Source organism: Orcinus orca, chromosome 8 (genome assembly GCF_937001465.1).
Source record: "Orcinus orca chromosome 8, mOrcOrc1.1, whole genome shotgun sequence".
Lineage (NCBI taxonomy): Eukaryota > Metazoa > Chordata > Mammalia > Artiodactyla > Delphinidae > Orcinus > Orcinus orca.
Genome location: NC_064566.1, coordinates 31198077 through 31211284, shown reverse-complemented (window position 1 = coordinate 31211284; position 13208 = coordinate 31198077). Strand labels below are relative to the sequence as shown.

General features: G+C 35.1%; 1 protein-coding gene across 1 annotated transcript in view; it reads left to right on the top strand.

Moving 5' to 3' along the window:
* Positions 1-13208, top strand: part of ANO3 (anoctamin 3) — a 271028-nt gene that overhangs the window by 236689 nt on the left and 21131 nt on the right. The window contains exons 18-20 of the mRNA XM_004263929.3: positions 3882-3918; positions 8093-8204; positions 9081-9138. Of these exons, the coding sequence (XP_004263977.2) occupies positions 3882-3918; positions 8093-8204; positions 9081-9138 (207 nt within the window). The remainder of the gene's footprint in view (positions 1-3881; positions 3919-8092; positions 8205-9080; positions 9139-13208) is intronic.

Sequence of the window (13208 nt, the reverse complement as noted above, 5' to 3'; positions counted from 1 at the left end):
TACCCAGCCAAGATCAGAAATCACATCTTCCAAAGATAAATTGCAAATAATTTAACAATAACTAAAACTTCAAGTTATTATGTTTAACATCTTTTACCAGGCATATAGCTAAAAAACTACAAAGCCAGCATTTGAAACCAGGAGTTGCTCTTCACAAATCCCATCCTTTTTATTCTTTATTTTGCTGCCCCTCAAAATATAATGCTACCAGAGGTTAGCATTATAAGTAGCATGGTTAACCATCATTAGGAAATACTTCCAAACAGATTTTGATAAAAATTTAAAATGTGCAGTTACTTAAGAAGTGTATATTCTTGTTGCTTGACAATCAAACCTCAATTAATCTAAGAATTATTTTAAGAATGAAAGTTCTCTGGTCTCATGATTAACATGTAATTTTTAAGAGAAAATAGAAACATCACAGCAGAAGTACTCTTGTACTTCTGGGATTAAGCCAATTAAACCATTTCAGCATTGTCAATAAAAGGATAAACTCCTTTTGGTATTCCTCCTCTCATTTTAAAGGCCATGTACCAGGCATAGAGCACACTATAACCAAAAGGAAGGAAAAAAAAAAGAAAGCCCTGAATACACTTGGCTATTGTGTATTCATGCTGGTTCTGGACTTTTCCACATTATTGATCCACTTCCATCTCTAAAGTCCAGAGAATACATTCCTATGTTTCCTTCATGGGCCTGATCCCCAAAGACCTCAAAATGTACCTGACTTTCCTCAACACCCGATTTCCACTGGTAATTACGATGCAAATAGGTTATTATGGAATAGGGTGGTTCAAAGTGTTAGACCACACATCTTAACCTCGAAAGGAAGCAATGCAAAATGACCCATTTAATAAGAAGGTTAGCTTTTTCTTTTTTTAATGTATTTGTTTAGTTTTTTCATATGTATGTCCACGATTTCTAGAAATTCAAAAAGGAGGATTCCTGGAAAAGTGCAGACTCTTTTTGACTCTGCAAAAGTCTGTTTGGAGCTCCTTTTTACAAGGAAGGTTAGATTGTGAGCCTCTGACTCAGAGATAAAGAGCATTAAAACACGTGTACAACTCCTTAATTTGCCCCTTCACAACAACCTTGCTGTTTTTTCTCTACCTTTGCCATTTTTTCCCACAACTGATTTCTGCATTGCACCCCAAAACAAAGCATTTGTAGGGAGATGACTTCTCAGCTCAGGATGAATTCTAAAGTCCTCATCATAGCCTACCAGGCCCTGAAAAGGTGTTTCTCTCTGAGATCTCTCTGACTCATCTCTTACTACCTTTACTGCCTCCACCCTTGTCCCTCTACCTTCCTTGTCTTTCATGAAGCCCACCAAGCCCATGGCAGGCTCAGGCATTTGCACTTACAATTTCTGTTTCCCCCGATACTGAGCTGCATCCCTGCTGGGTTCCCTAACTCCATGCAGCTCTCTGCTCAAATGCCTTCCCTGATCACCCTCTAAATAGCACGCTGTGCCACCACTACTCTCTACCCCTCAGGCTGCTTCATCTTTCTCTTAGTACTTTGCATCTCCTGGCCAATTACATATTTCTTTGCCATCTTTCTCTGAGCACTGGAGTTTAAATTCCATGAAAGCAGAGACTATCTTTGGTTCACTGTTATTTGGTTCCCTGAATAGTACCTGACTCATTAGAAATTCCTAATAAATATTTTTAACCCAATATATATGACCACAGAATATCAGCTTACTGAATGCACTAGTGAATAATTTTTTAAAGCATAGGTTCCTCAATATGGTATTTTATATACTTTTTAAATTTTATTTTATTTTTAAATGTTTTACACACACACATATATTGCATATATATATATAATGATGTATATTTATGTAGTATATACATATACTACATGTATATAATGTAGTAACCAGAACAATTGACCCTGAATCCCCTTATTCTCTCCTCCCCCAAGTACATATCCATCCTACCACACACACACACACACACACACACACACACACAACTTGCTGTGTCAATGTGATTGCTGTAATACACCATCCAGTTGGTTATATTTGAATTGTGGTTTCTTCCTACACTTTGTGGGTGAGTTAACATGTCACTCTGCATGGACTGATTTTGTAACTCATCATCATGATGATGCCAATGGGCATTTGGGCCTTGGGTGATGCAGGCTGTTCACTACCTCAGACAGCTTTCCAAGAGCAATATATCCAGGGGTGGCACATCTTTTGTGATTCATAACATTCCTCCAAAGGTTATTAGCTTATTGTAATCCCTTGGGGCATCAGCTGCAGATATCACCATCGCAGGCTTACAGACAGGTCTATGTGCTAAGTATTAAGACAAAATCTGAAGTGGTTATGTGACAAGGCACAGCATAGGTGGTACAAGAGAGCCATGATACCAAATCCCGACTTTGCTACTTGCTTAGAAGTATTATCTCGGGTTAGGTGCTTAACATTCTAAACCTTAGTTTCCTGTTCTGTAAAATGGGAATCATAATACCTATTTGATAATATTGCTGTAAGAACAAATATAAATAATAGTATATATAAAACACTGTTTGGCACCAGCCAAATACTCTAAATGACAGTTATTTAAATAAAATTTTCTCTCAGTCCCCATGAGGGCGCTTAATTCAGTGCCTGAGGCATAGGAGCTACTCAAGTACTATTTGCTGATTGATAAGGCTGTCTTCCAGTACTCTCTGGAGACCCTTCTCTAATCATCTTAGTTGATAAATGGGGCATGGAAAAGAACAAAGTCAGTATAACTTTGGTGCTCATGAATTCAAGCTAATCGGGTCCTAAAATTTGGAAATGATTACTTGAGTGTACAGTTAAAAAAAAACCAAAAAACTGCACCAGGGGTAGAATGAGACTATTGTACTCAATATAATCTTTTTGTCTCAAGGTAACACTTTAAATCTTAGGAAGAGATGGATTGGATCATGGTCAAGATGAATAATCATAATAGTTCTACTGAAAGAACAGTCAGGGAAGGTGAAAAACTTTTCAAGTGTCCAGACACCTTTTTGATTTTGCATGCCAATAGGCAGGGTTATTGGAATTTATAATCTAAAGAATAATTTGTTGAATTGTGGGGTTACGTAGTCACATTTACATACACACACACATCACCCTTCTGTCTATAGTAAATATACATTTCCAACTATATTTACTTGGAATATTGTGAAATATGTTTTCTTTCCTTGAGTCTGTATGAGTGGTACACAGAGTATGGTGGGGCAAGAAGGTGGCAGAATATAAAAAATATTATAAAAATCTATTGTGCATGTGACTTACAGATTCAACAGATCTGATGTATATTTATGTAGTATATACATATTGTATATCTATTGTGCATGTGACTTACAGATTCAACAGATCTGACTAGTGAATCTTGTTTTAAATAACCACCAAACCAGCTTTGTTCTTTAGGAATGCAACTTTGCCCACTGCCTTTGTCATAGTTTGGAAAATTCTTTATCAATAGTAAAGAAGACATACTTCCACTTAACCTTCCAGAGTAGTGAAAAGCACATATAATTTGATTATTAAATCCCAGGTCAGCCGTTAACTAGTTGAATGTCTTTGGGGTTTTTTTAAGTCTCATTTCTTTGATTTATAAAGTGGAAATAAAGATAGCTAGCAGAAAAGATGTTATTGCAGAAATCAAGTGTGTCTGTATATATACACATATTTACAACACATTTTTATACATGCATTGTGTGTGTATGTGTATATATAAAGCACTGTAGAGTAAGATTTAAAACTTGCTTCTGCTTAATTAAATATGTAACCACTATGTAGAATATACTTTAGATGTTTCTTGAATAGTGTAAATAACAGCGTTTTCTAAAAGAAAATAATAACATTAACTATTTGTTTTCTTTTATTACAGGCTTATGAAAAAATTGCTTACCTTCTCACTAATTTAGGTAAGCGCATTTTTCTTCACTCTTTAGTAACATGGGCATATTATCCTGCACTTGCTTTACACACTTTAGCATTTTTTATATGTTTTTTATATCAACTTTAGTTATATAATTGTCAATAAAAGTGAAAGAAGGGGCATAGGAAGTTGGACTACATCACGTAACTATAGAGAGGCAATGTGTATAGTTACAAAATCTTACTAGAAATTAGCAAACCTAGTTCTCCCTACTTGAAATTGCTTTTTTCCACTACTTTTTCAGTTCTTCGTGATTTTCACCCCCAATATTTATTTTTATCAAAGTGTCATATTACATGTACACAATTTAAAAGGCAAAAGATTATTAAGAGATTTGTAATAAACACCAGTCCTTTGCCACATTACCCATTTTTATTTTCCATATCCCTGAGGGACGGCTTTTTAGCATTTTATCAATTAATTTCTTCTGTTATTTTCTACGCTGTTTCTAAATTGCATGCCATTCTTGGGTTTTCCAGCTTTGGGAAGTGATTGCCTTCCCATCATAAAGACAAGAACTTAAGTCTTTATTCCCTGCAGTGTTCTGTCCCCGCACACTTTCCCATCCATCACCGGCTAAAAACAGACTTAATTCCCCTCCTTCCAAAGTGGTTGTACCAGCAGTTTTAGCCAAATGAATAATTAGTGTTCAAATCATTGTGTCTAGAGAACTATGTTCACATCTAAGGCATGGTGTGTACTGTGATCCTTCCTTTCTTACACAACCTTTATATTTTCATGAAGCTAATAATAGCACTTTTGTTGCTTAATTGTCTACACATACTTTCCTTAATTTATCCCAAACTTCCTGCCATAACTCTAAATTCTCTCTAAATACATTCAAAAACATCAAGTATTATATTCATTTTATTTTCTCCTTAGAGTTATCCTCCCTGAACCACTGTCTACTCCAATCTCAATAGGTTGCCCTCTGGGCATCTACACTTCCCTTCACCAGCACTGTGGGAATTCCTTTCACCTTTTTTTTCTCGGCTGGACATTACTTTTTGGATCCTATGTTTCTTCTGTCTTAACTTAATTCCTTATTTTGCTACCTGGAAAGTAAATTTCTCAAAACCTTACATGTCAGAAAATGTCTTTTTTTCTATCCTCAAACTTAATTTTTAGTCCCCCAGTTTGGGGTACAAAATTTTTATTGCAGATTTGTTTGAGCAATGATCTTTTATTGAGAACTCACCAGAGCCAACGCACTGGGCTAAGCTAAACACTTCTCCTTCATTATTTTGTCTTATTGTCATCACAACTCTATGACAGTATGATCCCTAGTTTATGGATAAGAAAACCAAGATAATTAAGTTAAATAAGTAGAATTTAAACTCAGAAGTGACAGACTCCATTGACTATGGTGGAGGAACTGTATGACTCTATCATGATATATCACTTTCGTTATAATGTATTTACAAATACAAGTAACAAGAGAAGGAATAGTGTGTAGAGGGAAGAACTAGTTCCTAGTTCATCCTCTGGATGACATGATTACTTGGAAATTACATGACTATGAGTAAGTTTTCCCCTCTCTCCATTCCATTCTTCCTCCTTCTCCTCTTTCTTCTGTTTCTTTTTGGTTTTTTTGAGTCAGTTTCTTCACTGGTAAAATGAGAATGATAATACTTCCTGTTTCACCATTGTAGGTTGGCCACCTGACACATGACAAGTGCTCCATAAATGGGAATGATCTTTTTCATCATTTTCATTGTTCTTTAAACCCACTGAGCTACAATTTCTTCAGCTGGGTAACAAAGCACTTGAACTACATTGTCTCAAAGGTTTCTTCCAGCTCTGATTCCTTACATTTATTAACTTTTAAAGTACTTTATACCCAAGATAGAAGCAAATCTAAGCAAGTGATTTGGGGACCACAATTGATAGTAGGAAACAGAACAGTTATCTGTGCTAAGTTCCAGGTGTATTCACTTCATATTTGATTTTTCCATCTGTAACTCATACCATAATGCCTGTGGATTCATAACTGTTGATTAATAATGAATGAATTGTATTGATTTAAATTAATAAAATATTGATATTTTACTTAAAGTAATATAATATCATTGCATGTATATACCTATAAATATATAAATATATATATATATAATATATATGACATTATATTTTGTATAACTTTTGGCTTGCAAATTTATGTTTCAAATTAGAAATTAGGTTTAACTTTCTAGAGGAGGCCAAACACTGTTTTATTTAAAATATTTTTTTAAACTTTGTTTCTTGATTTCTTTTTTTGTCCAAATATTTTATTTTCAAAAACCACACACACAAAAAAATCAAAGCTTCAATTCTATCACATTAAGGTTTTTTTTAGAGAGGAAATATATAACATTTGATTCCAAGAGAGAATTTTTTCAGCCTAGTTTTATAGTTGTTGAGAATTAGATCAGAATGGTTGTCAGTTGTTCCAAATAATAAAGTAACTATAATAATGAACTGTGATTTATCTGTAATATTAATTATCTATAAAAATAAACCTGGATTCCAAGAAACAAATTAGATCAACTGGTAAAAAGAGTTTTTATTTTGTCAGAGGTCAATTCAGCAATAGGAGCATCTATATCAAGAAAATAGTAACAATAAAATCATATGTCACCATATTAACATTAGGCAAACAAGAATTTGATACCTATTTGAGAGAGACAGAGAAACACTTCGTACTGATAAACAATCTACCAGGTCAATATAATTGTCATGATTTCTATACACCTTTTCATAAACCTTCAAAACATAGAAAGCAAAACATGATAGAAATACAAAAATAAATTGATAAATCCACACTCAAAATATAAGCCAGGATATAGAGTATTTGAATATCATAACTAGCAAGCTTCTTTTAAAATATATATAAACTGTATGCTCAACAGAAATATTATTTTCAGACACTTGATACATTGACAAAACTTATCCATGTAATTTGGCCACAATGAAATTGCAACTTTTTTGCCCCCAAACAGAAATCACACAGGACACATTTGTGGATCACGATGCAATAAAATTAGAAATGGAGAACCAAAAGCAATCTTACTCACAGGATTTTTTTAAAAATCCACATTCTTATTTCTAAATAAGTTTTATGCTTAATTTACAAACTATTTAGAAGGAAACAACAATGAAAACACAACCTTTCAAAACCCATGGGGAAATGTCAGCCTATCCTGACTGCTCTCACTGGTGCCCACCAACCAGTCACTCTTTTGGATGCCCCACAGACCCCCTCCTATTTCCGGCACCTACCTGCTTTGGACTTGGAGTTCCCCAAGACCTGTTGTGTTTTTATTCTGTGCTTTGCTCATGCATGTATTTTGGCCTCTCTTTTCCTTAAGTCAGAGCCCATCTATTTTCTACCTTTCTTGAATTTTTCAATTATATTAAAAAATATATATATATATATTAGATGTACATATATATTTTCTATCACTTATTTGGGTACTGGGTGGGAGCAGAGGCTTCAGTACATGCTGCCATCTTCATCCAATCTCTCTCATCACTGTATTTTGTTGTGTTTTGTTTGTTTTGTTTTGTTTGAGAAGTTAGAACCCTAAGGTGTGAGTTGACAGAGTTCTTAAAATTATCTTATCTAAATTCCTCATTTCACAGGTGATAAAACTGATTACAGAGAAATGTGAAGAGATCTGCCTGAGATTACCGGCAAATTAGGTGTAAGGTTGAGATAAAAACTGGGCTTTTGTGACTGATGTAGCCCTCTTTTCTCTTTACTATTCCATTTCAGTCTGCATACAAAATATTCCTTTTTCAAAGAACCCTGTGGACAGTTTAGGTCCCTAAATTAAGTATAGCCAGTTTGGGCGAAAGACTGATCTAATATTTGTGGTTACCTCTAAATGAAAGGAACAGAGAGAATCCTGAAAATCTTTATATCTTAATAACAAGCATCATACTTCTGTAGCTGTGGGAAATGTCTAAAGATTATCTCATTGGATCCTTTCAGCAACACTATGGAACAGATATTATCATTCCTATTTTTACAGATGCAGACACTAGAACTCAGAGACATTGAGTGGCTCATAGAACTAGTAAATGACTGAACCAGACTTTGAACATGGGACTTCTGATTCTGTATCCATATTTCTTGTCATTCACCTCATCTATGTAAACACACCCTATGTTCCTTTTAGAATATCCTCGAACAGAATCTGAATGGGAAAACAGCTTTGCTTTGAAGATGTTCCTCTTCCAGTTTGTCAATTTAAACAGTTCTATCTTCTATATTGCTTTCTTTTTGGGGAGGTAAGTCAACTCCATAGGCATTATCTTTGCAGAATGACAGAGATTGTCAACAGTTCCACTGCTGGTTTGTTAACAGGGGTGGCAAATTCTTGTCCTCTGCTTTAGAAAACTGTCCCAATCAATCTTCACATGCTTTTTCAAGTCAAAAGACTTCTCAGTACAGTGCTTCTAGGTGCCACTCCCAGTTAAAGTTGGCATAAAAAAGTAAAATCATATAACCGTATTACTTTTCTGTATACCTGAAGCTAACACAACATTGTAAATCAGCTGTACTTCCATTTTTAAAAAAATAAATAAAACATATGCCATCCTTGGGTTGAATTATGACTCTCCAGTCATAAGTAATGGTTTTGTTAAATAAGAAAATAATTTTTATGTAACCCCAGCTTACAGTTCCTTAGTGGGGAAACATACCTGTCATGGTAATGTTTTTCTTTTCCTTAAATTTGCTGCAAAATATGAAAAAGAAGCATATTAAGCTACTGGTTCTGGTTTGCCATATGCTTAACACTCTGACAAGTGCCATGGAAACATGCTGAAGCTAGAAACATTTTAAACTAAGCCATTCAGCACGTTGTATTAATATTCGTTAACTAGGTCAAGAAGACATTAAAACTCCACAGGTAAAAATAGGAAATTTCATTCGGTTGGTTTGTCTGTACTTTCTCAACTCATTGATATTGACTTCACACATCATTTTTCCTTTTTAAGTTGGGTCCTTTGATGTGTAAGCATGGCCTAAGTCAACTGTTTGGGTACAAGTTGCTCCAGAGAACACTTAGGTCTCTACCCACACATGCACTTGTTGTAATGCATTAGTAAATGTTCTTCAGTCAACCCACATAAACGCTAATGAATTAAAATGGCTTTTTACAGATTTGTAGGCCATCCAGGAAAGTACAATAAACTTTTCAACCGGTGGAGACTGGAGGAAGTAAGTAATTTGTAAGGGTGGGTGTGGGGATAGGCGTGGATATGGACCAATGACTATGGGAGGAAGAGGGGGTGGGAAGGGAGAGAAAGGGGAGGTGGAACAGGGAATTTCAGGCATGCTGAAGACGCATTTTCAATAAAGGAGACTTCCTATGGTTTCAGAAATGAAGGAATTAAGTCTTTCCAGAAAAGAGGGTGATCCTGACCTCAGCTCTTTTTTTTATTTGTAAAGCAGGAATTTGCTCATTTATTTATTTTTTTATTTATTTTTATTTATTTGATTGTGCCGGGTCTTAGTTGCGGCTTGTGGCTCCTTATTTGCAGCACGTGGGCTCCTTAGTTGTGGCATGCAAACTCTTAGTTGCGGCATGCATGTGGGATCTAGTTCCATGAGCAGGGATCAAACCCAGGTCCCCTGCATTGGGAGCCCAAACTCTTACCACTGCACCACCAGGGAAGTCCCTCAGCTCTTTTTAATATTCCATCAAAACTATTTTTTCCATTCACAAAGCCCAGAAATTTAGCTCCAGAATTGTTTTTCTTTGGGGGAATTATTATTGTCTATTGTACTGGTTTCCAAACTTTTAAACATGCTGGGTTTCCTTTTAAGCAGGGAAAATTTAGTCCAAAAGAAATCTTACTTCAAATACTAATTTATAAATATATAGGTATATCTTCAAAGTCTCATATGTCTTTATTGATTTGTTATATGTATGTCATGGAAACAAAATGTCTAGGAATAATATCTCTCTATCACAGTAAGAATATTTTATATTTTCACTGGGACTGACAAATTGTCCTCCCAAATGCTATGCTCTACCTATAGAGTATGAATCTACTTTTCAGACCTCTGCCAAGAGAAACATTTTAATTTTTACCAATAATCCAAAGGATATCTTCTTTAGATTTCAGTTCCTTTAATTACAAGTGAGATGGAGAATATTTTTCATATGTCTGTTGACATTTTATACTTCTGTGTGTGTATTATTCCTATTTATTTTCATTAAGCTGTTTTTCTGTTTTAATAATTTATAAACAAATAAAGTTAGGCTCTAATCTTTCATATTTGCTGCAGATATGTTTCCCATTTTCTTGTATATAGTTTAGTTTTGTTTTGATATTTTTTTACACAACTATATAGCATTTTCTAATCAAAATATTACTGTTGTTAATGGTTTGGGGAATTTGTATCATGACAAAAAAAAATGTATTCTCCATTCAGGAAATTTTAAAAATTCACATTTTTTCAAAAAAATTATTTATTTATTTACTTTTGGCTGTGTTGGGTCTTCATTGCTGTGTGCGGGCTTATTCTAGTTGTGGTGAGTGGTGGCTACTCTTCGTTGCGGTACGCAGGCTTCTCATTATGGTGGCTTCTCTTGTTGTGGAGTCCGGGCTCTAGGTGTATGGGCTTCAGTAGCTGTGGCACTTGGGCTCAGTAGTTGTGGCTCACAGGCTCTAGAGCGCAGGGTCAGTAGTTGTGGCGCATGGGCTTAGTTGCTCCATGCACGTGGGATCATCCTGGCCCAGGGCTCAAACCCATGTCCCCTGCATTGGCAGGTGGATTCTTAACCACTGTGCCACCAGGGAAGCCCAAAATTAACATGTAGTTTTAGCTAATGTTATTTTTTTTTAATACTGATATCTTTGGCCCATTGGAAGTTTATTTTGGTGTAAAGAGTAATCAAGATCCCCCCATGCCTAATTGGCAGCCACACATTTAATAAATAAATGTAATAATTACATGTTTTCATTCGGCAAAATGAGACTGTAAGATTTTTTATATTCTACATCTTGAAATTTCTGGACTCTTTTCAGTCTCATTGTTAGACTGTTTATTCCTTGTCTAGTTCAAAATTGTTTTAATTATTCTAATGTAAAATCCAATTTAATTTGTGGCAGCATTAGTAGGAAGTCATAATTTAGAGAGAGGCTAAGAAAAGATTACCTGAGAAATAGGAGACATTTCTAGTCTCTATCTAAAAAGTCCCCAAAACTCAGGGCCTCTCTCATTAATGTTGTCTCCCCAGAGTCTTCTAAAAGTTTATTGGAATACATGGAGAAAGCCTAAAGATCCCAAAGAACGTATGCTTTATATCACAGAAAACTGGGCTCAAATGTTAATATTGCTGATTATTCATTCTTTGTCCTTAATTTAACCTCCCTGAATATCTGTCTTCTCATCTGTAAACTGGCAATAGGAACACTTAGGTTGCAAAGCTGTTAATAAATAAGAGACAATTTGCATAAGACAATTAGCACAGTCCCTGGACTGTGGTAGGAACTCTATAAATTGTAACTGATATTTATCTATGCTCTGTCTCTACAGCCCCCTGGGTATTATTCTATTGGGCAGAGATCAACTAAGGCCTTTCATAGTCCCAGGCCTCCTGAAAATCCCCAAATCAGACTTGCAGCTTTCTTTCATAGCCGAGAAGTATGACTATATCTGCTAAAAGGTTTTCAGCTACCCAAATGGGGGGAAAAAAACAAGGCTTACTTTTTCCAGGAGTGTTCAGTGGCGTTAGCAAGGGTAGTGTGGGGAACAGTGTAGTCACGCGCAGGTAGATCTGCCTATTGATGCCATTTTAGTGGCTGCTAGCACCAATATTTTGTTTAATTGGGTACTCTTAATTGTGAAATTATTGGAATTCATGATTCTTCTTTGAAAGTATCAGGGGAATAATTATAATACTAATGTCAGGAAAAATACTTCATAACCATCCTAGATATTCTCCACAATACATATGACATATATAGTAGCCATATTTTCCAACAAAGGATTATTTATTTTAAAAAACACTCAGTGAAATAAAAATATGGGTTTGTGATAGACTCTAGAAATCCTGGAAGTGTAGATGGAAAAAGTATACATGGTGGAAGATAAGAATTGATCCTCTGAATTCAATCATACAGCAAGCATTTATTGACACATATTCTATCCTAGGTCTCTGCTGGGTAATATGTGGTGTACAGATGAAGAAGTCTCTTTCCTTCCTTTGATGATGTTAATAGTCTTGAAGAAAAGAACATAACCATGATCTGTAACAAATATTTTGTCTTTGGAATCTGACAGTCTACATTCTAATTTTGCCACACCTGAACACATGATCTTAATATCTCTCTGTCTCGATTTTTTTTTATGTGCAAATTGTGATAAGAATAGCCATCTCAGTAATATTGGCCATAGGTGGATTAAATTGGATCATGCATGTAAAATCCCTGGCATAAATAATGGTAGCCATTATAAAGAAAGGAAAAAAGTACTACAATTTTATTTAGAATATTTACGAACTGACTATACTGGACTTCCCTCATACTATGCCATATAATATCTCATATATGTAAATCTGTGTAAAATGTTAATAATAGCTAATATTTAATGAGTGTTTACTATATGCCAGCACATTCCAGCAATTGGTTCTAAGTGTTCTACATATATTAATGCATTTAATCCTCACAACAATTCTGTTACTACACTCATGTTACTGATGAGAAAACAGAAGCTTAGAGAAGTTATATAATTTGCCTAAAATTATTGAAACATACCTATAAATTGATGAAGTCATCAATTTGATGATTCCGGCAGTCTAGAGTTCATGTTCTGGTGACTGCCCTTTCCAGCCACCATTGGGATAGCATATTGCCGCAGTGGAGAATCTAATAAAAATTGGTTTTGGTACAAGATCGCTAAATGATTGCTGGCTCCTACATGTAAATTGGATTTAGAGTAAACATACTAAAGTGGATCAAGTGAAAGGAATAGGGTATTGCAGTCTGATACTTCTGTCTGCCACTTAGCTTCATTATCTACAAAACAGAGATATCAGCACCCATGTCACCAGACTCTCATGAGGAGCAAATGAGAAAAATATGTGAAGGCACCCAGCTTTGGGTTGTCCATGGTCATGTAATTTTGAATGGTGCAATGGGAATGAAAGCCTGGGTCTCCTGCACATTCATCCATGCCCTTTACTCATTCTAAGTATAGACTTTATCCCGAATGAGTTTTAGAGTAATGAAGGACTGGAGTTAGCTCAAAGCAATCATTATGTGAAGAAGCTGTTAGAT